The sequence below is a fragment of the Mesoplodon bidens genome (genome assembly GCF_964165515.1).
Source record: "Mesoplodon bidens genome assembly, chromosome: 10".
Classification (NCBI taxonomy): domain Eukaryota; kingdom Metazoa; phylum Chordata; class Mammalia; order Artiodactyla; family Ziphiidae; genus Mesoplodon; species Mesoplodon bidens.
In genome coordinates, this window is record NC_138172.1 from 63179854 (window position 1) to 63204307 (window position 24454).

The 24454-nt window shown below is 39.1% G+C and overlaps 1 protein-coding gene across 2 annotated transcripts in view; it reads left to right on the forward strand.

Annotated features, from left to right (window-relative positions):
• Positions 1 to 24454, forward strand: part of COL21A1 (collagen type XXI alpha 1 chain) — a 189890-nt gene that overhangs the window by 129058 nt on the left and 36378 nt on the right. For both annotated transcript variants that reach the window (XM_081245126.1, XM_081245127.1), the window contains one exon: positions 2273 to 2326. In XM_081245126.1, coding sequence (XP_081101252.1) covers positions 2273 to 2326 — 54 coding nt within the window. The remainder of the gene's footprint in view (positions 1 to 2272; positions 2327 to 24454) is intronic.

Consider the following 24454-nt stretch of genomic DNA (forward strand, 5'->3'; position numbering starts at 1 on the left):
TCAGTGTCCTCCCAAAAACCACCTCCGAAGATTCTGCTCAGCCATGAAAGCTTTTAAAGGGAAACAGGAAGTAATCTCAGTTAATCATTGGGCTAGGGGGTCAGAGTGGTTGCCATCCCCCCCCGCCCCCCGTATGCCAGCTTGAGTGCAGACTTGTCAACTCCTCGTGATCTTTCTTTAGATCCTATCCTGTTCACACAGTTTGCGAGATTACTGAATGGGAAGCTAGGGAAAAATTCTGGTCATCTGGTAATTACTTATTCATTTCTACTTCTTTGATCTACAGAAAGAAGCAACAAGTTAGGCAAAGTATTATGTGATCAAAATATTTGAAAGGTGTGCTAGGGCCTGAGATGAGTAGAGCACAGGGGTGCCTGGTGTAAGGTTAGTGTCAAGACAAAGGGGTGCCCCCTGCAGAAAGATCTTTCCTGCAAAGAGATTTTTCCTGCCCAAAGCTGCTTACACTGACTACTGCTGTGAGTGTCGAGTTCAGGATTGTTACTGTATAATTTCCCTCTGGTATTAGGCCCTGCCACAGTCCTTTTCTCTAATCGTTTAGGCTTTTTAACTTGTGGCTTTTGTGAATCTAACATCCATCTCTGTTTCTCTGATATTTTCATAAGATTTTCTGTAGAACCGTTGGGTAAGCAGGACCTCCCTGCCCTCTAGTTTGGTTAATTTACAGGAAAACATTATCCTTTTCCCTTCTATCCTCAACTGTCATCTAGTGTTTGTAAATAAAATTGGAACAGATGAAACATTTGGCTTTAGCTGGTATTTCACTGTGCTAATGAATTGCAAGAATTCATAAAAGTGGGGGAAGCAGTGTTTATATAATGTGATAAGGCTGGATTTTTTTTTCCTAAGAGCTGATTGTGTTAGCCAAGTATTATTGGTTCTTCCCTCTGTGGTTCATTTTGTACAATTTGGGGAGTTCATTAGAATATGAAACTATGGAAAATGGTGTTGGCATATACTTCAGCACATGTATTCTGAGACTTTTTCCCCCTTAAACTTATTTTGACTCAGGTATTTGAGTTATTTACAAGAAAAATATTTTCGTTTTTGTTTTACTTTCTCTCTTGCTCTCATGTAGGATGAAATGTTCTCTCTGGCACAATGCCAAGTGTGGCACAATTGTTTGCAGAGAACTTTGCTTGTTAAGATGTAATACTTTGCTGAGTAGACACACAGCATCAAGGCTCTTGATGACTGATAGGTTTCAAAAAGTCTAAATGTTTGAGGGTGTGTGTGTGGTGTGTGTCTGTGTCTATTTCAAGGGACTCTCCCCAACCGCTCTTTATTTTCGTCCAGGCATTTTAATACCTGTATTGATCTGTGGATATTATACATTTTAGGATTAAATTCAACTAATACTTATTATTTTAGTAGGCATAGTGTCAGATACGTTTTTACATGCTAGCAATTGATTCATTTGGGAAAAACTTATAGCGTTCCAGAAAGTGGGTGTAAAATAAGGTGTATAAATAATTTGAGCAGAGTAATTTAAAGATATATAACTGAAAACTATTATAATTTGAACAGTTACTTAAAATACACATTTTAGATATTTATTTTAAATAGATACTGGATTAAAGTGCTAAATAATTTCAAGTAATAACCTATAAATAGCTGCATTCTTAATGAAAGTTTTCTTTTGATTTTAAAATGCAACTCTTGAGAGGCAAGGTCACATTATGTCCGACAGGTGAAAAATTTTAAAGTAAAAATACAAATAGATATGAAAAAGACTGATATAAATGTGATATAAGTCACATTTACTTTGAAGAGAAGAATAATCCTATTCTCATAAGAAGTATACAAGTACCCCAGTTATTTTATAACAACTCAATTATCTGCTGTCATGTATAGATTTGATATTTATATAGTCACCTTATGAATTTCAGAATGAGTTATCTGATGTCAGGAAAAGTTGATATCAATAATCCATACAACAAGGACCTACTGTATAGCACAGGGAACTATATTCAATATCTTGTAATAAACTATAATGGAAAAGAACCTGAAAAAAAAAACCATAAAACTGAATATATATGTATAACTGAATCACTTTGCTGTACACCTGAAACTAACACAACATTGTAAATCAACTATACTTCAATTTTTAAAAAAAGAAAGGAAAGGGAAAAAATACAGAAGTAATTTTTGTTTTTGTTTATATTTAACATGCTTTAGTATGTAATGTCACATATTATTATTTTAGTGAGCATATGTACAAACGGAATTCTCTATTTCTTTTTATCATTAAAAGGGAGAAGCAGGACCTCCAGGTGCTCCAGGGCAGGATGGATCACGGGGTGAGCCTGTGAGTACCTTCTCGATTCAGTTCTAAAGAATGACGTCCTTCTCCTGTCATGAAATCCTTTGACTATTTAAGTTCTCCTCCCAGATGCCCTATGCTTGTTCAGTGACTTCCAGACTAGGATTGTAGAAGCTCTTTGTGGAATACTGTAAAATATTAAAATATTCAATCCTCTTTTACAAACTGGGAAGAATTTTGCTAACAGGAAGTTTATGTGATGAATCTAAATCACAAAGTTCTAAAAAAAGACAAGCGTGGTGCTGAGACAAGGAATCATGGCAGTGGGATAGTGGAGGTTATTTAGATACAATCTCTCCTCCTAAACCAGCAGATAGAAAACTGGGAGTTACTAAGTGAGACTTTATCCCCTCTCCCACCCCACCCCATCAGCTCAGAGAAGGCAAGAAAGGATCCCTTATTCCTTTTTCTCTGACTCCTCTGTCTTTCATGCTGAATGGTGGAGAGGAAGCCAGGTTGCTGTGCCAGGAGATGTACTCTGTTAGGAAAGTAATCAGTAGATTATGTATCTAAAGTTTGCCCATGTTATCCATATATAATTCTTCTGGGCTGTACTGTCTTCCAACTAAGAACATATAGCATTATGTTATTCTGTTATTTTGACAATTAATGAAAACTTCGTTGTTAGTAATATATCTCATGAAGATTGATCTTTACCATTTGTGAAAAAGCTTTGAAAACAGGAAAAAAAGAGAAAGTTTATATATTTGGTGATGCAAAGAAATGAAGACTCGTGGGTTGTGTGTGGATGCTGGTGTTAAGTATTTGTAATGAATGTTTTGGCCCCACTAAAAAGGATATGTTTACTTTATTTGTTCTATAATGTGGCAGCCAAGAAAATTAGTGGTGCTTAAGTTGGAAGGATGGACACTCTTAGAAAAATGCTTTAAAGCTAATTAAACACAGCTTATAGTAGCCAGATGGTGATTCATTCCTGCATGCAGATTGATAAATATGAACACTAACTCTTAGAATTCAAATTGAGGACAAAGGATGTATTTCATTGGGAAATGATTACATTGCTTTAAAGTAAAATTACATGTACATGACTGTGCCTTGGAATTTAAAGGCTGGTATTGGTCAATCCTAAGAGTAATTTAGTCCTTAGGATAATTTACATTGTAAGTGACAAATGATACCCAGTTGACTTCAATCCAGGTGATAAACTCAGTTCTAACACTTGCTAGATTTATTAGAATTTGTTTCAAATGTGTATCACTGTGTTTAAGGATTATAATCCTTTAGTCATTCATTCAACAAGCATTTACTGTCTGCTTTGTGCCAGACATTATATTAATTGAGGAGAAAATGAAGATGAACTTGTCAGGGTCCTGCCCTCTGGAGTCAGATGAGCCAATAGATGCAAACATCATATAAATGTTATAGAGGGAGGTGCGGGAGGCTTGCAAAGTTGTAGGAGATGTATATGATGCTAAATGAGTTTTGGTACATCATTGAAAAGGATGCATTCTTCTTGTTTAATAACCATTTATTGAGATATGATTCACATACTACTGTATAAAATTTACCTATTTAAAAAGTATAAGGATACATTCTTTTTTTTTTTCTTTTTGCGGTATGCGGGCCTCTCACTGTTGTGGCCTCTCCCCGGACGCGCAGGCCCAGAGGCCGTGGCTCACGGGCCCAGCCGCTCCGCGGCATATGGGATCCTCCCAGACCGGGGCACGAACCCGTATCCCCTGCATCGGCAGGCGGACTCTCAACCACTGCGCCACCAGGGAGGCCCAGGATACATTCTTAAACAAGATGTTCTCTTAGCCAAATTGTGGAGTATAAATAGGAGTTGTCTTCTTGTTTGTCCCCTAAGGCAGAAACCTGTAACATATTCCAAAATATAGAAATGAAAGAAATCGTGATACTTTGGGAAAACTGAAATTATGTCAAATTGCTTAGGATAGATGGAGGGGATGGGATAGAAATACTAGATGAGGTTGCAGGGGTAGGGAGAGGCCAAATCAAGAAAGGCCTTGTATGTCTGTGCTATTTGGACTTAAATCTGAGAGTAATCGGAGGCATTCAAAGGTTCTAATTAGTGAAGCAAGGTGTTCAGAAATATTTAGAAAGTTTTAGAGAGGTCACTTGACAGCAGAAAAGAGAATGGGTAAAGGGGGGCAGAGGTGGAGGGCAGAGCCCAGCAGCAGGCCAGCTGAGCCCTGCCACCTCCACCTCCAGCTAAGGCAAGAATATTCAGAGTTGGGAGAGGGAGAGTGGGACTGATATGAAATGAACTAACAAAGCATCAGCAGAGCTCGGAGATTGACTGGATGTGGGTAACATGAAAAAGGATGACTCTCAAAGTCTTGCTGTGTGGATCGAGGCACAGGAAGACCAAGCAATAAACAAGAAATAGAGCAAGAAGAATTAATTTCATCTGGGGAGGTGATTCTATGATATTTTCACATCGGACAATAGCAAAGGCATTTAAATAAGAGGCGTATACTTTGCATCCTTAGAGTAGACTTGGAAACATGGGGACTAATATAGTTCCAATAAGAAATAGTAGGTCAGATTCAAGACAGTTTTAGAAGAATTTCTGTGAATACTAGGTGTAGTAAGTTGAAAAGTGTTCCCCCCACCAGGATATCAGATCCTAATAACTAAAACGGATAAATGTTATCATATTTGAACAAAGGGTGTTTGCAGGTGTGATTAAATTAAGGGTCTTGAGGAGATTATCCTGGCTTGTCTGAAGGGAGGATAATCTAATCAGTTGAAAGTCCTTAAGAGCAGAACTGAGATTTCTCAGAGGAGGCAGTGAAATTGGAGTGATGTGGCTGCAAGTCAAGGAATGCTGGCAGAAGGCAGAAAAGGTAAGGGATGGATTCTCCCCTAGAGCCTCTGGGGGAGTACAGATTTCCATCCTCCAGAACTGTGAGAGAATAACATTCTGTTGCTTTAAGCTAGCAAGTTTCTGGAAACTTTTTACAGCAGCCATGGTAGACGAGTACACTGGGCTTCTCATCTAGTCTAATCTTTAACAATCATTTATGTAATGAATCTATGTAAAAAGCCTGTGAGTCCTACTGATACATATCAAACTCTTTGTAGCACATGTGTTGATCAAAAATATTTGGGCTTAAAGCAAGTAGATAAGCAGGTTTAAATGACAATTTGGTTAAAAGTGAGACTCCTCAATCACTAAAATTTTCTGATTCATCAGTTTGTTAAACTGTCATATGTTTTGCAAAACTTCTTTTGTCCACTTCATATTTTTCTACATCTTTGCATTATTCTATTTAGTAACTTTTAGCCCATATGTCTTCTCTGTACTATTATTCATCATATTGCACAATTGGAACAACTTAAATGATACTTAATGTGTTATGTATGTAAACTGTCATGTAAAAATATAATACTCTATGAATATGTATGCATAAGGAAGGATCTACATGGCAAACATGTGGTTTAGTCATGTTTTGGTTACTTTGCTTATTTCCAGCCATGTTGCTTTTTGATGTCTGTTATGTTCCAGTTTTTGCTTGTCTGTGCTTTATTTTCTCCTGTGAGCATGTTATTGTTTTTGTAATACATTATTTAAAAATTAAGGCATGGCTTTTGCATGTTGTGCAGTGTTTCTTTGTTTTTCAAACATATTAAGCTTGTCAGACTGCATTTCCATTTTTGTGCCGAGGAATGGAGAACCATCAGATTACTTCAAGGAATGCTCAGTTGTTGGAAATGCGTCTTCCTAACTTGCAAAATCATTCTGATTTTACCTTGTGCAGTTAGGTGGACGGGGAGACAGGGCAGTACAGGAGCAGCAGAACACCAAGTTTACTCATAGTTGAAAAACAATAACTGCACAAATTCATTTTTGATCAAATCAGCTTATCGACCAAATTATCACATTGAACAGCTACTTGGCTTTGGCCAGTTGTTGTTGACCAAGTTACCTGAACTGTCATCATTTCCCCTGATGTTCATCATAGCTGTTCTATGCTGGTCCCAGCCTGATGACGTCCTGTGTTTAGTGTAGCATTTCTTCTCAGGCGTCTGATCCATCAGATCCCTAGTTTTCTGATCACCAGCCTGCCCACTGTGCACAGGGCATGATGACTCATGGTGAAGACTTGTAGGCAGGACTTGGGTTCTACTCTTGGAGCTGAGATCCCTGGAGCCCCATGAAGAGAGAAAGGATGCCACATTTCCTGGACCTACAGAGGTGAGCACATCTTTCTTAGTTAAGGATGCCTTAAGACAAGTAGATCTTTTGTTTAATCACCTTTTCTATGGTGCGATTATGTGATATGCCATGTTATGCATAGAGGTCAAAGGCATAAAATCCTCGGGGGAAGTTAATGTTGACTTGCTGTGGTCGTTTCCCACGTGGAATAATCTACTTTGTTATACTAGCTTTGTGGAGGTGTCTTTATTTACCCACTTCACTGTATTTTTTTATTTCGATTTAGGAGAAAGGTAGGAGGAAAAAGCCCCACTAGTTGAGATGCTGTTCTTATTTGATTTGCAATTGTATGGCAAGCTTTTTAAAGTCGGTACATGTTTGTAAGATTTTTTTTCCCACTCCTCTTTCATGAACCAGGAAGGGCACATCCTCCGTATGTGTTGAGTGAAAGAACCTTAACCTGATATCTGCCATTAGGAATTTCATATGGCACTTAGTGTGAAGGCAGCCCACATTTAACAACTAAGAAAATTTGGAAAATTCAATTGTATTTATTATTGTAATAATGCTAGTTCCAGGGTTATGTTTTAAAACCTGATTGAGAATAACTCTTAGAATGCATTTTGAATTAAATAATGTAAATGTCCAGTTTATCTACAGGAGTGACTACATTTGTAAGCAATATCTACAACTTTTTGGTCTCCCAAAGCATGGCATTTGGCATTGTCATGACTGCAAAAATATTATATCTTTTTCTTTAACCTTACTAAGCAACTGTTGGCCCATTATCTGTACAAATTAATCAAGTCCCACTAGGTTTACTTATGGATCTGTTTCTTTTCTACCATGAATGATTTTATTGATATAGTAAAACCAGACCACCATCAAATGACTTTAAAAAGCAACATCATGGATTTTAAATTTAGAAGCTTTGTGCCTATGGTACTGATCATTTTTTTACTGTTGTTCTGAAGAAATCTTTTTAACTGTGATCATTGTAAGACCATTAATAAGCATTAAAAGAATACTTATATGAATCTTCTTTATTCATTTCTTTGTAATTTGAAAGAGGCTTTACTGAACCTTGAAATGACAAGAGGAATTAAATCAATTGAACGTGTGAAATAATGCATGATTAATTCTCAGAACGGGTGACATATCCTCCAAGTCAATAGCATGTCATTGCTGTTTCCAGGGCCTCTGTGTTCCCGTTGGTGTGGGGATTGATGATGCCCATCTCTGTTTTGAAGAGAGTGGGTGAGAGGAAAATTGGTACAAGATATTGAGTCTAGGTTTCAAGCTTTTAGGACTTTGACTTTAAAATTATGTTCTGTAGTCATATGGGGGCCAGGGGTGGTTTTGCACACTTTCATTAAAAACCTTTGGTATAAGGTCCTTATACAATATTCTTGAATTAGTCTGAATACATTCTCCATTTTCAAAACATGAAAATACAGAATTAATAAAACAGTGTTGTTCAAGACAAGGCATAATTTATTTTAATACTCAGTTCATGATCCATATAGATGGCTATGTTAGCAGATGAAATTAGAAAGTTTTGCACTCAATCTACTTTCATGAGTGTGGAAATTATGTTTTTTTATATGATTTGATTAATGTACCCTTTGGTAACTGGATTGTTTCATTCTAAAGATCTCTTTCTTGGTTTTTATGTTTAAAAAATACTTTCAAAATGCTTCAATGTGTACCACACTGAGCACTACACAAATGTTTGATGCCTTTGAAAGTTGACACCAGAAAATCACTGATGTTCTAGGTTTGTTTAAGTGATGTAAAAACACAGATGGGGAATTTCTGGGAAATAGCACTTGAAAATTTTTGCTTATATCAAAATACATTTTTATTTCTGAGAATCAGGGAAGCATCTAATAATTAGGTAACTGATTGCCAATAGTTCTAGATACTTAGATATCTATAAAATTAATTTTGTAACGTTGAATACTGAACTGAAGTGTTCCATTATTTGAAGTAGAAATAGTTAAGTCATAGTTAGGTGTGCTACTCGGTTTTAATTTTGTTTCTTTAAAAGATTATGGCTTTGAAATGCTTTTGGCAAAGATACACACTTTGGGGGTTGTAGAAAAAAACATGCTATGTTTTAACAAAAGATTATATTAATCATGAGTAGACTAGTATTTATGAATACATTCCACAAGTCCTGTAGTACTCTAATGGTTCACAATGAATTTAATCCAACGGAAATTATCAACACGAGATATTAGAATATAAATTTCTTTTAGTAACTAATTAGAACATAGGCACTAGACTTTTTCATTTCCTTGCAAATGAAGTATAAAGAGTAATTTGATGAACTAAAATTAAAATTAAACCAGGGGAAAGGAGTTGAATGATGATTTATTTGTTCTAAGAACTACAAATAATTTCTTTGTTGTGATATAATTTTATTCCTTTCTGCTGTCTACATAAAAAGAAGGCACTTACTTGGTGGATTTAGGTGAAATGTGAAGAACTTCTGAACAATGTATCTCAAAAATGGATTGAAACCGCCAGTAGAGAGCTTTAAAATTGTTGCAGATTCTTTTTTTTTTTTTTTTTTACTTTTTATTTTATATTGGAGTATAGCCGATTAACAATGTTGTGATAGTTTCAGATGCACAGCAAAGGGACTCGGCTATACATATGCATGTACCCATTCTCCCCCAAACTCCCCTCCCATCCAGGCTGCCACATAACATTGAGCAGAGTCCCCTGTGCTATACAGTAGGTCCACTGGTTATCCATTTTTTTTTAAGTTTATTTATTCATTTTTTTAATTAGTTTCTGCTTTATAACAAAGTGAATCAGTCATACATATACATCTGTTCCCACATCCCTTCCCTCATGCATCTCCCTCCCTCCCACCCTCCCCATCCCACCCCTCCAGGCGGTCACAAAGCACCGAGCTGATCTCCCTGTGCTCTGCGGCTGCTTCCCACTATCTATCTACCTGACGTTTGGTAGTGTATACACGTCCATGCCTCTCTTTCGCCTTGTCACAGCCCACCCTTCCCCCTCCCCATATCCTCAAGTCCATTCTCAAGTAGGTCTGCGTCTTCATTCCCGTTTTGCCCCTAGGTTCTTCATGACATTTTTTTTTTAAATTCCGTATATATGTGTTAGCATACGGTATTTGTCTTTCTCTTTCTGACTAACTTCACTCTGTATGACAGACTCTAGGTCTATCCACCTCATTACAAATAGCTCAGTTTCGTTTCTTTTTATGGCTGAGTAATATTCCATTGTATATATGTGCCACATCTTCTTTATCCATTCATCCGATGATGGACACTTAGGTTGTTTCCAGCTCCGGGCTATTGTGAATAGAGCTGCAATGAACATTTTGGTACATGTCTCTTTTGGAATTATGGTTTTCTCAGGGTATATGCCCAGTAGTGGGATTGCTGGGTCATATGGTAGTTCTATTTGTAGTTTTTTAAGGAACCTCCATACCGTTCTCCATAGTGGCTGTACCAATTCACATTCCCACCAGCAGTGCAAGAGTGTTCCCTTTTCTCCACACCCTCTCCAGCATTTATTGTTTCTAGATTTCTCTTTTTTTTTTTTTTAATTAGTTTCTGCTTTATAACAAAGTGAATCAGTCATACATATACATCTGTTCCCACATCCCTTCCCTCATGCATCTCCCTCCCTCCCACCCTTCCCATCCCACCCCTCCAGGCGGTCACAAAGCACCGAGCTGATCTCCCTGTGCTCTGCGGCTGCTTCCCACTATCTATCTACCTTACGTTTGGTAGTGTATATATGTCCATGCCTCTCTTTCGCTTTGTCACAGCTTACCCTTCCCCCTCCCCATATCCTCAAGTCCATTCTCAAGTAGGTCTGTGTCTTTATTCTCGTTTTGCCCCTAGGTTCTTCATGACATTTTTTTTTTAAATTCCGTATATATGTGTTAGCATACGGTATTTGTCTTTCTCTTTCTGACTAACTTCACTCTGTATGACAGACTCTAGGTCTATCCACCTCATTACAAATAGCTCAGTTTCGTTTCTTTTTATGGCTGAGTAATATTCCATTGTATATATGTGCCACATCTTCTTTATCCATTCATCCGATGATGGACACTTAGGTTGTTTCCAGCTCCGGGCTATTGTGAATAGAGCTGCAATGAACATTTTGGTACATGTCTCTTTTGGAATTATGGTTTTCTCAGGGTATATGCCCAGTAGTGGGATTGCTGGGTCATATGGTAGTTCTATTTGTAGTTTTTTAAGGAACCTCCATACCGTTCTCCATAGTGGCTGTACCAATTCACATTCCCACCAGCAGTGCAAGAGTGTTCCCTTTTCTCCACACCCTCTCCAGCATTTATTGTTTCTAGATTCCTTGATGATGGCCATTCTGACTGGTGTGAGATGATATCTCATTGTAGTTTTGATTTGCATTTCTCTAATGATTAATGATGTTGAGCATTCTTTCATGTGTTTGTTGGCAGTCTGTATATCTTCTTTGGAGAAATGCCTATTTAAGTCTTCTGCCCATTTTTGGATTGGGTTGTCTGTTTTTTTGCTATTGAGCTGCATGAGCTGTTTATAAATTTTGGAGATTAATCCTTTGTCAGTTGCTTCATTTGCAAATATTTTCTCCCATTCTGAGGGTTGTCTTTTGGTCTTCTTTATGGTTTCCTTTGCTGTGCAAAAGCTTTGAAGTTTCATTAGGTCCCATTTGTTTATCTTTGTTTTTATTTCCATTTCTCTAGGAGGTGGGTCCAAAAGGATCTTGCTGTGATTTATGTCATAGAGTGTTCTACCTATGTTTTCCTCTAAGAGTTTGATAGTTTCTGGCCTTACATTTAAGTCTTTAATCCATTTTGAGCTTATTTTTGTGTATGGTGCTAGGGAATGATCTAATCTCAAACTTTTACATGTCCCTGTCCAGTTTTCCCAGCACCACTTATTGAAGAGGCTGTCCTTTCTCCACTGTACATTCCTGCCTCCTTTATCAAAGATAAGTTGGCCATATGTGCGTGGGTTTATCTCTGGGCTTTCTATCCTGATCCACTGATCTATCTTTCTGTTTTTATGCCAGTACCAGACTGTCTTAATTACTGTAGCTTTGTAGTATAGTCTGAAGTCAGGGAGCCTGATTCCTCCAGCTCCGTTTTTCGTTCTCAAGATTGCTTTAGCTATTCGGGGCCTTTTGTTTTTCCAAACAAATTTTGAAATTTTTTGTTCTAGTTCTGTGAAAAATGCCATTGGTAGTTTGATAGGGATTGCATTGAATCTGTAGATTGCTTTCGGTAGTAGAGTCATTTTCACAATATTGATTCTTCCAATCCAGGAGCATGGTATATCTCTCCATCTATTTGTATCATCTTTAATTTCTTTCATCAGTGTCTTATAGTTTTCTGCATACAGGTCTTTTGTCTCCTTAGGTAGGTTTATTCCTAGATATTTTATTCTTTTTGTTGCAATGGTAAATGGGAGTGTTTTCTTGATTTCATTTTCAGATTTTTCATCATTAGTGTATAGGAATGCCAGAGATTTCTGTACATTAATTTTATATCCTGCTACTTTACCAAATTCATTGATTAGCTCTAGTAGTTTTTCGGTAGCATCTTTAGGATTCTCTATGTATAGTATCATGTCATCTGCAAACAGTGACAGCTTTACTTCTTCTTTTCCAATTTGGATTCCTTTTATTTCCTTTTCTTCTCTGATTGCTGTGGCTAAAACTTCCAAAACTATGTTGAATAAGAGTGGTGAGAGTGGGCAGCCTTGTCTTGTTCCTGATCTTAGTGGAAATGGTTTCAGTTTTTCACCATTGAGGACAATGTTGGCTGTGGGTTTGTCATATATGGCCTTTATTATGTTGAGGAAAGATCCCTCTATACCTACTTTCTGCAGGGTTTTTATCATAAATGGGTGTTGAATTTTGTCGAAAGCTTTCTCTGCATCTATTGAGATGATCATATGGTTTTTCTCCTTCAACTTGTTAATATGGTGTATTACATTGATTGATTTGCGTATATTGAAGAATCCTTGCATTCCTGGGATAAACCCCACTTGATCATGGTGTATGATCCTTTTAATGTGCTGTTGGATTCTGTTTGCTAGTATTTTGTTGAGGATTTTTGCATCTATGTTCATCAGTGATATTGGCCTGTAGTTTTCTTTCTTTGTGACATCCTTGCCTGGTTTTGGTATCAAGGTGATGTCGGCCTCGTAGAATGAGTTTGGGAGTGTTCCTCCCTCTGCTATATTTTGGAAGAGTTTGAGAAGGATAGGTGTTAGCTCTTCTCTAAATGTTTGATAGAATTCACCTGTGAAGCCATCTGGTCCTGGGCTTTTGTTTGATGGAAGATTTTTAATCACAGTTTCAATTTCAGTGCTTGTGATTGGTCTATTCATATTTTCTATTTCTTCCTGAGTCAGTCTTGGCAGGTTGTGCATTTCTAAGAATGTGTCCATTTCTTCCAGGTTGTCCATTTTATTGGAATAGAGTTGCTTATAGTAATCTCTCATAATCTTTTGTATTTCTGCAGTGTCAGTTGTTACTTCTCCTTTTTCATTTCTAATTCTATTGATTTGAGTCTTCTCCCTTTTTTTCTTGATGAGTCTGGCTAATGGTTTGTCAATTTTGTTTATCTTCTCAAAGAACCAGCTTTTAGTTTGGTTGATCTTTGCTATCGTTTCCTTCATTTCTTTTTCATTTATTTCTGATCTGATCTTTATGATTTCTTTCCTTCTGCTAGCTTTGGGGTATTTTTGTTCTTCTTTCTCTAATTGCTTTAGGTGCAGGGTCAGGTTGTTTACTCGAAATGCTTCCTGTTTCTTAAGGTGGGATTGTATTGCTATAAACTTCCCCCTTAGAACTGCTTTTGCTGCGTCCCATAGGTTTTGGGTCGTCGTGTCTCCATTGTCATTTGTTTCTAGGTATTTTTTAATTTCCTCTTTGATTTCTTCAGTGATCACTTCGTTATTGAGTAGTGTATTGTTTAGCCTCCATGTGTTTGTATTTTTTACACATCTTTTCCTGTAATTGATGTCTAGTCTCATAGCATTGTGGTCGGAGAAGATACTTGATACAATTTCAATTTTCTTAAAATTACCGAGGCTTGATTTGTGACCCAAGATATGATCTATCCTGGAGAATGTTCCATGAGCACTTGAGAAAAATGTGTATTCTGTTGTTTTTGGATGGAATGTCCTATAAATATCAACTAAGTCCATCTCGTTTAATGTATCATTTAAAGCTTGTGTTTCCTTATTTATTTTCATTTTGGATGATCTGTCCATTGGTGAAAGTGGAGTGTTAAAGTCCCCTACTATGAGTGTGTTACTGTCGATTTCCCCTTTTATGGCTGTTAGTATTTGCCTTATGTATTGAGGTGCTCCTATGTTGGGTGCATAAATATTTACAATTGTTATATCTTCTTCTTGGATCGATCCCTTTATCGTTATGTAGTGTCCTTCCTTGTCTCTTCTAATAGTCTTTATTTTAAAGTCTATTTTGTCTGATATAAGAATTGCTACTCCAGCTTTCTTTTGATTTCCATTTGCATGGAATATCTTTTTCCATCCCTTTACTTTCAATCTGTATGTGTCTCTAGGTCTGAAGTGGGTCTCTTGTAGACAGCATATATATGGGTCTTGTTTTTGTATCCATTCAGCCACTCTGTGTCTTTTGGTGGGAGCATTTAGTCCATTTACATTTAAGGTAATTATTGATATGTATGTTCCTATTCCCATTTCCTTAATTGCTTTGGGTTCGTTATTGTAGGTATATTCCTTCTGTTGTGTTTCTTGCCTAGAGAAGTTCCTTTAGCATTTGTTGTAAAGCTGGTTTGGTGGTGCTGAACTCTCTCAGCTTTTGCTTGTCTGTAAAGGTTTTAATTTCTCCATCAAATCTGAATGAGATCCTTGCTGGGTAGAGTAATCTAGGTTGCAGGTTTCTCTCCTTCATCACTTTAATTATGTCCTGCCACTCCCTTCTGGCTTGTAGGGTTTCTGCTGAGAGATCAGCTGTTAACCTTATGGGGATTCCCTTGTGTGTTATTTGTTGTTTTTGCCTTGCTGCTTTTAATATGATTTCTTTGTGTTTAATTTTTGACAGTTTGATTAATATGTGTCTTGGTGTATTTCTCCTTGGATTTATTCTGTATGGGACTCTCTGTGCCTCCTGGACTTGATTAACTATTTCCTTTCCCAAATTAGGGAAGTTTTCAACTATAATCTCTTCAAATATTTTCTCAGTCCCTTTCTTTTTCTCTTCTTCTTCTGGAACCCCTATAATTCGAATGTTGGTGCGTTTAATGTTGTCCCAGAGATCTCTGAGACTCTCCTCTGTTCTTTTCATTCTTTTTTCTTTATTTTGCTCTGCATCAGTTATTTCCACTATTTTATCTTCCACCTCACTTATCCGTTCTTCTGCCTCAGTTATTCTGCTATTGATCCCATCTAGAGTATTTTTCATTTCATTTATTGTGTTTTTAATCGATGCTTGATTCATCTTTAGTTCTTCTAGGTCCTTGTTAACTGTTTCTTGCATGTTGTCTATTCTATTTCCAAGATTATGGATCATGGAAATAGAATCTTGGATCAGCTTTACTATCATTATTCTGAATTCTTTTTCAGGTAGACTGCCTATTACCTCTTCATTTGTTAGGTCTGGTAGGTGTTTATCTTGCTCCTTCACCTGCTGTGTGTTTTTCTGCCTTCTCATTTTGCTTATGTTACTGTGTTTGGGGTCTCCTTTTTGCCGGCTGCAGATTCGTAGTTCCCGTTGTTTTTGGTGTCTGACCCCAGTGGCTAAGGTTGTTTCAGTAGGTTGGGTAGGCTTCCTGGTGGGGGGGACTAATTCCTGTGCTCTGGTGGTTGAGGCTCGATCTTGTCTTTCTGGTGGACAGGTCCACGTCTGGTGGTGTGTTTTGGGGTGCCTATGGCCTTATTATGTTTTTAGGTAGCCTCTCTGCTAATGGGTGGGGTTGTGTTCCTGCCTTGCTAGTTGCTTGGCATAGGGTGACCTGCACTGTAGCTTGCTGGTCGTTGACTGAAGCTGGGTGCTGGTGTTGGGATGGAGATCTCTGGGAGATTTTCGCTGCTTGATATTATGTGGAGCTGGGAGGTCTGTTGTGGACCCGTGTCCTGAAGTTGGCTCTCCCACTTCAGAGGCACAGCACTGGCTCCTGGCTGCAGCACCAAGAGCCTTTCATCCACCCGGCTCAGAGTAACAGGGAGAAAAAGTAGAAAGAAAGAATTAGTAGAAGAAAGAAAGAGAGAGGGAAAGAAAGGAAGAAGGGAAGAAAGGAAGGAAGGAAGGAAGGAAGAAAGAAAGGAGGGAGGGAGGGAGGGAGGAAGGATGGAAAGAAAGGAGGGAGGGAGGGAGAAAGGAAAGGAAGAAAGACAGGAGGGAGGGAGGAAGGAAAGAAAAAGAAAGTGGAAAGAAGAAGGGTGGGAGGGAGGAAAGAAAAAGAAAGAAGGAAAGGAGGAGCGGAGGGAGGGAGGGAGGAAGGGAGAGTAGGAAAAAAAGAAAGAGCAGGTAAAGTAAAATAGAATAAAGTATGAAATATAGTAGCGTTATTAAAATTAGAAAGTAATTATTGAAAAAAAAAAAAAAAAAACCGGACCGATAGAACCCTGAGACATATGGTGGAAGCAAAGCTATACAGAGAGAATCTTACACAGAAGATTACACATACACATTCACAAAAAGAGAGCAGGGGGAAAAATCAAAAATCTTGCTCTCCAAGTCCACCTCCTCAATTTGGGATAATTCGTTGTAAAAAGAGGAAAAGGGCGAGAAGTCTGAAATCTTGCTCTCTAAGTCCACCTCCTTAATTTGGAATAATTCGTTGTAAAAAGAGGAAAAGGGGGGAAAGTCTTAAATCTTGTCCTCAAAGTCCACTTCCTCAATTTGGGATGATTCGCTGTCCATTCATGCACTCCACAGACGCAGGGCACATCAAATGGACCGTGGAGCTTTAATCCGCTGCCTCCGAGGCTGCACAGAGAGATTTCCCTGCCTCTGCTCTCACAGCTCCCGGGTCTCAGCCTTGGACCTGGCCCCGCCTCTGCGCGTAGGTCGCCGGAGGGCGTCCGTTCTTCGCTCAGACAGGACGGGTTTAAAGGAGCCGCTGATTCGGGGGCTCTGGCTCACTCAGGCAGAGGGGAGGGAGGGGCGCGCAGTGTGGGGCGGGCCTGCGGCGGCAGAGGCCGGCGTGACGTTGCAGCAGCCCGTGGCGCTCCGTGCGCTTTCCCGGGAAAGCCGTCCCCGGGTCTCGGGGACCCCAGCAGTGGCGGGGTGCACAGGCCCCCCGGAAGGCGGGGCGGACAGTGACCCGCGCTCGCACACAGGCCCCGCGGCGGCGGCGGCGGCGGCGGCGGCGGCGGGCCGCGGCGGGCGGGCGGCGGCGGCGGCGGCGGCCCACGCCCGTCTCCGAGGTCCGTGCCTTACCCGCGGCTCGTGCCTGTCACCGGCGCTTCCCCAAGCAGCCCTCTTAATGCCCTCTCCTCGCGCACCAGGAAACAAAAGGGAAAAAAGTCTCTTGCCTCTTCAGCAGCTCCAGACCCTTTCCCCGGACTCCCTCCGGGCTAGCCGTGGTGCACTAACTCCTTCAGGCTCTCTTCCTGCCGCCAGCCCCAGTCCTCTCCCTGCGCTCCGACTGAAAGCCGATACCCGAGCCTCAGCTCCCAGCCCCGCCCGCCACGGCGGCCGAGCAGACAAGCCTCTCGGGCTGGTGTGTGCCTGAGGGCACCGGTCCTCTGTGCCAGAATCTCTCCGCTTTGCCCTCCGCACCCCTGTTGCTGTGCTCTCCTCCGCTACTCCGAAGCTTTCCCCCTCCGCCACCTGCAGTCTCCGCCCGCGAAGGGGCTTGTAGTGTGTAGAAACCTTCCCCCCTTCACGGCTCCCTCCCACTGGTGCAGGTCCCGTCCCTATCCTATTGTCTCTGTTTATTCTTTTTTTCTTTTGCCCTACCCAGGTATGTGGGGAGCTTCTTGCCTTTTGGGGGGTCTGAGGTCTTCTGTCAGCGTTCAGTAGGTGTTCTGTAGGAGTTGTTCCACGTGTAGATGAATTTCTGATGTATCTGTGGGGAGGAAGGTGATCTCCGCGTCTTACTCTTCCGCCATCTTCCTCCGGGGTCCTGAAGCATGTCCTTGCCTCCTATCACACTGGAATCCCATCAAGCCTTCAGGCTTCCTACCAGCTTACAGGATGGAATCTGCTGGCGTCTCCCCGCTTTTCCCCTCCATTAATGGCAGGGTCCCAATGTGTACTTGCGACCCATGCTTTTCTCAAACCAGTGCTTCTCCCGTTTAGCGCGCGCCAACCCCCCTCGCGGGCTCCTTGCAAAAGACTGGGTCTGCAGATTCTTATTGAGATGTGTAGTCAGGTGCTAATATTTGCTGAACAATCACAGAATGTACAACATTGTACCAGGTGGTTTTGGATGGGACATTTACTCTCCAGTTAGGGAAGTAGAAAATTCACTCAAGAAACGTACTGTACAGAGGTGTATATCAAAATCCTACAGTGGATTAAGACTCTTGAAAGCCATTAAAGACAAGTGAAGTTAAGGGCTTCCCTGGTGGTGCAGTGGTTGAGTCCGCATGCCGATGCAGGGGACATGGGTTCGTGTCCTGGTCCGCGAAGATCCCACATGCTGCGGAGTGGCTAGGCCCGTGAGCCATGGCCACTGAGCCTGCGCGTCCGGAGCCTGTGCTCCGCAACGGGTAAGGGGAGAGGCCACAAGAGTGAGAGGCCCACGTACCGCAAAAAAAAAAAAAAAAAAAAAAAAAGACAAGTGAAGTTAATCATGAAAGGCAGATTATTAAGATTTTTGATGAAGGTTTAAAGACTGGTAGGAAAATGAACTGTAGTAGTTTTTAACCAGAGGCATATGTAAATTATATGAAAATTCAATTGGTAGAAAATTATAAATCAAACAAGAAAACCCCTTGATAACTATCCTAACTTAACCCTCAAGGCAAATAATTTTCAAGAGAGTCTTAAAAAAAATAGCACTGTGATCCAGAGAACTTTAGCCAGAATCACCAGAGATGGCTATTAAAATTCAATTTCCTGGGCCGAACCCCATCTTAATGAGTCAGAATCAGGGACTGAATCACAGGAAACTGCATTGTTTTTTGGGTTTTTTTTTTTTTAACATCTTTATTGCACTATAATTGCTTAACAATGGTGTGTTAGTTTCTGCTTTATAACAAAATGAATCAGTTATACATATACGTATGTTCCCATATCTCTTCCCTCTTGCATCTCCCTCCCTCCCACTCTCCCTATCCAACCCCTCTAGGTGGTCAAAAAGCACGGAGCTGATCTCCCTGTGCTATGCGGCTGCTTCCCACTTGCTATCTACTTTACGTTTGGTAGTGTATATATGTCCACACCACTCTCTCACTTTGTCACAGCTTACCCTTCCCCCTCCCCATATCCTCAAGTCCATTCTCTAGTAGGTCTATGTCTTTATTCCCGTCTTGCTCCTGGGTTCTTCATGACCATTTTTTCCCCCTTAGATTCCATATATATGTGTTAGCATACGGTATTTATTTTTCTCTTTCTGACTTACTTCACTCTTTATGACAGATTATAGGTCCATCCACCTCACTACAAAAAACTCAATTTCGTTTCTTTTTATGGCTGAGTAATATTCCATTGTATATATGTGCAACATCTTCTTTATCCATTCATCTGTTGATGGACACTTAGGTAGCTTCCATGTCCTGGCTATTGTAAATAGAGCTGCAATGAACATTTTGGTACATGACTCTTTTTTTTTTTTTTTACAACTTTATTGGAGTATAATTGCTTCACAATGGTGTGTTAGTTTCTGCTTTATAACAAAGTGAATCAGTTATACATATACATCTGTTCCCATATCCCTTCCCTCTTGCATCTCCCTCCCTCTCACCCTCCCTATCCCACCCCTCCAGGCAGTCACAAAGCACCGATATGATCTCCCTGTGCTATGCGGCTGATTCCAACTAGCTATCTACCTTATGTTTGGTAGTGTATATATGTCCATGCCTCTCTCTCGCTTTGTCACAGCTTACCCTTCCCCCTTCCCATATCCTCAAGTCCATTCTCAAGTAGGTCTGTGTCTTTATTCCTGTTTTACCCCTAGGTTCTTCATGATATATATACTTTTTTCTTAAATTCCATATATATGTGTTAGCATACGGTATTTGTCTTTCTCTTTCTGACTTACTTCACTCTGTATGACAGACTCTAGGTCTATCCACCTTATTACAAATAGCTCAATTTCGTTTTTTTTTATGGCTGAGTAATATTCCATTGTATATATGTGCCACATCTTCTTTATCCATTCATCTGATGATGGACACTTAGGTTGTTTCCATCTCTGGGCTACTGTAAATAGAAATGCAATGAACATTTTAGTACGTGACTCTTCTGGAATTATGGTATTCTCAAGGTATATGCCCAGTAGTGGGATTGCTAGGTCATATGGTAGTTCTATTTTTAGTTTTTTTAAGGAACCTCCATACTGTTCTCCATCATGGCTGTATCAATTCACATTTCCACCAGCAGTGCAAGAGTGTTCCCTTTTCTCCACACCCTTTTCAGCATTTATTGTTTGTAGACTTTTTGATGATGGCCATTCCGACCGGTGTGAGATGATATCTCATTGTAGTTTTGATTTGTATTTCTCTAATGATTAATGATGTAGGGCATTCTTTCATGTGTTTGTTGGCAATCTGTATATCTTCTTTGGAGAAATGTCTATTTAGGTCTTCTGCCCATTTTTGGATTGGGTTGTTTGTTTTGTTGCTATTGAGCTGCATGAGCTGTTTATAAATTTTGGAGATTAATCCTTTGTCAGTTGCTTCATTTGCAAATATTTTCTCCCATTCTGAGCATTGTCTTTTGGTCTTGTTTATGGTTTCCTTTGCTGTGCAAAAGCTTTGAAGTTTCATTAGGTCCCATTTGTTTATTTTTGTTTTTATTTCCATTCCTTTAGGAGATGGGTCAAAAAGGATCTTGCTGTGATTTATATCATAGAGTGTTCTGCCTATGTTTTCCTCTAAGAGTTTGATAGTTTCTGGCCTTACATTTAGGTCTTTAATCCATTTTGAGTTTATTTTTGTGTATGGTGTTATGGAGTGTTATAATTTCATTCTTTTACATGTAGCTGTCCAGTTATCCCACCATCACTTATTGAAGAGGCTGTCTTTTCTCCAGTGTATATTCTTGCCTCCTTTATCAAAGATAAGGTGACCATATGTGTGTGGGTTTATCTCTGGGCATTCTATCCTGTTCCATTGATCTATATTTCTGTTTTAGTGCCAGTACCATACTGTCTTGATTACTGTAGCTTTGTAGTATTGTCTGAAGTCCAGGAGCCTGATTCCTCCAGCTCCGTTTTTCTTTCTCAAGATTGCTTTGGCTTTTTGGGGTCTTTTGTGTTTCTATACAAATTGTGAAATTTTTGTTCTAGTTCTGTGAAAAATGCTAGAGGTAGTTTGATAGGGATTGCATTGAATGTGTAGATTGCTTTGGGCAGTATAGTCATTTTCACAATGTTGATTCTTCCAATCCAAGAACATGGTATATCTCTCCATCTATTTGTATCATCCTTAATTTCTTTCATTAGTGTCTTATAATTTTCTGCCTGCAGGTCTTTTGTCTCCTTAGGTAGCTCTATTCCTAGATATTTTATTCTTTTTGTTGCAATGATAAATGGGAGTGTTTCCTTAATTTCACATTCAGATTTTTCATCATTAGTGTATAGGAATGCTAGAGATTTCTGTGCATTCATTTTGTATCCTGCTACTTTATCAAATTCACTGATTAGCTCTAGTGGTTTTCTGGTAGCATCTTTAGGATTCTCTATGTATAGTATCATGTCATCTGCAAACAGTGAGAGCTTTACTTCTTCTTTTCTGATTTGGATTCCTTTTATGTCCTTTTCTTTTCTGATTGTTGTGGCTGAAACTTCCAAAACTATGTTGAATAAGAGTGGTGAGAGTGGGTAACGTTTTCTTGTTCCTATTCTTAGTGGAAATGGTTTCACTTTTTCACCATTGAGGATGATGTTGGCTGTGGGTATGTCACATATGGCCTTTATTATGTTGAAGAAAGTTCCCTCTATGCCTACTTTCTGGAGAGTTTTTATCATAAATGGGTGTTGAAATTTGTCGAAAGCTTTCTCTGCATCTATTGAGATGATCATATGGATTTTCTCCTTCAATTTGTTAAGATGGTGTATCACAGTGATTGATTTGTGTATATTGAATAATCCTTGCATTCCTGGGATAATATACACCCACTTGGTCATGGTGTATGATCCTTTTAATGTGCTATTGGATTCTGTTTGCTAGTATTTTGTTGAGGATTTTTGCATCTATGTTCATGAGTGATATTGGCCTGTAGTTTTCTTTCTTTGTGACATCTTTGTCTGGTTTTGGTATCAGGGTGATGGTAGTCTCATAGAATGAGTTTGGGAGTGTTCCTCCCTGTGCTATATTTTGGAAGAGTTTGAGAAGGATAGGTCTTAGCTCTTCTCTAAATGTTTCATAGAATTCACCTGTGAATCCATCTGGTCCTGGGCTTTTGTTTGTTGGAAGATTTTTAATCACAGTTTCAATTTCAGTGCTTCTGATTGGACTGTTCATATTTTCTATTTCATCGTGGTTCAGCCTCGGAAGGTTGTGCATTTATAAGAATTTGTCTATTTCTTCCAGGTTGTCCATTTTATTGGCATAGAGTTGCTTGTAGTAATCTCTCATGATCTTTTGTATTTCTGCAGTGTCAGTTGTTACTTCTCCTTTTTCATTTCTAATTCTGTTGATTTGAGTCTTCTCCCTTTTTCTCTTGATGAGTCTGACTAATGGTTTATCAATTTTATCTTCTGAAAGAAGCAGATTTTAGTTTTATTGATCTTTGCTATCATTTCCTTCATTTCTTTTTTATTTATTTCTGATCTGATCTTTATGATTTCTTTCCTTCTGCTAACTTTGGGTTTTTTTTGTTCTTTCTCTAATTGCTTTAGGTGTAAGGTTAGGTTGTTTATTTGAGATGTTTCCTGTTTCTTAAGGTAGGACTGTATTGCTATAAACTTCTTTCTTAGAACTGCTTTTGCTGCATCCTATAGGTTTGGGTTTGTCATGTGTTCATTGTCATTTGTTTGTAGGTTTTTTTTTTTTAAGATGATGTTGGGGGTAGGAGTTTGTTAATTAATTAATTAATTTTTGCTGTGTGGGTCTTCGTTTCTGTGTGCGTGCTTTCTCTAGTTGTGGTAAGCAGGGGCCATTCTTCATCACGGTGCACGGGCCTCTCACTATCGCGGTTTCTCTTGTTGCAGAGCACAGGCTCTAGACACGCAGGCTTAGTAGTTGTGGCTCACAGGCCCAGCTGCTCAGTGGCATGTGGGATCCTCCCAGACAAGGGCTCGAACCCATGTCCCCTACATTAGCAGGCAGATTCTCAACCACTGCGCCACCAGGGAAACCCTGTTTCTAGGTATTTTTTGATTTCCTCTTTGATTTCTTCAGTGATCTCTTGGTTATTAAGTAGTGTATTGTTTAGCCTCCTTGTGTTTGTATTTTTTACAGATTTTTTCCTGTAATTGATATCTAGTGTCATAGCGTTGTGGTCGGAAAAGATACTTGACATGATTTCAGTTTTCTTAAATATACCAAGGCTTGATTTGTGACCCAAGATATGATCTATCCTGGAGAATGTTCCATGTGCACTTGAGAAGAATGTGTATTCTGTTGTTTTTGGATGGAATGTCCTATAAATATCAATTAAGTTCATTTGTTTAATGTATCATTTAAAGCTTGTGTTTCCTTATTTATTTTCATTTTGGATGATGTGTCCATTGGTGAAAGTGGGGTGTTAAAGTCCCCTACTATGATCGCATTACTGTCAAATTCCCCTTTTATGGCTGTTAGTATTTGCCTTATGTATTGTGGTGTTCCTATGTTGGGTGCATAAATATTTACAATTGTTATAGCTTCTTCTTGTATTGATCCCTTGATCATTTTGTAGTGTCCTTCTTTGTCTCTTGTAATAGTCTTTATTTTAAAGTCTATTTTGTTTGATATGAGAATTGCTACTCCAGCTTTCTTTTGGTTTCCATTTGTATGGAATATCTTTTTCAATACCCTCACTTTCAGTCTGTATGTGTCCCTAGGTCTGAAGTGGGTCTCTTGTAGACAGCGTATATATGGGTCTTGTTTTTGTATCCATTCAGCCACTTGATGTCTTTTGGTTGGAGCATTTAATCCATTTACACTTAAGGTAATTAGTGAGATGTATGTTCCTATGACCATTTTCTCAATTGTTTTGGGTTTGTTATTGTAGGTCTTTTCCTTCTCTTGTGTTTCCTGCCTAGAGAAGTTATTTTAGAATTTGTTGTAAAGCTGGTTTGGTGTTGCTGAATTCTCTTAGCTTTTGCTTGTCTGTAAAGATTTTAATTTCTCCATGAAATCTGAATGAGATCCTTGCTGGTTAGAGTAATCTTGGTTGTAGGTTTTTCTCCTTTGTCACTTTAAATATGTCCTGCCACTGCCTTCTGGCTTGCAGAATTTCTGCTGGAATATCAGCTCTTAACCTTATGGAGATTCCCTTGTGTGTTATTTGTTGTTTTTCCCTTGCTGCTTTTAATATTTTTTCTTTGTATTTAATTTTTGATAGGTTGATTAATATATGTCTTGGCATGTTTCTCCTTGGATTTATCCTGTATGGGACTCTTTGTGCTTCCTGGACTTGACTAACTATTTCCTTTCCCATATTAGGGAAATTTTCAACTATAATCTCTTCAAATATTTTCTCAGTCCCTTTCTTTTTCTCTTCTTCTTCTGGGACCCACGTAATTTGAATGTTGGTGCATTTAATGTTGTCTCAAATGTCTCTGAGTCTGTCCTCAGTTCTTTTCATTCTTTTTTCCTTTATTCTGCTCTGCCGTAGTTATTTCCACTATTTTATCTTCCAGGTCACTTATTCGTTCT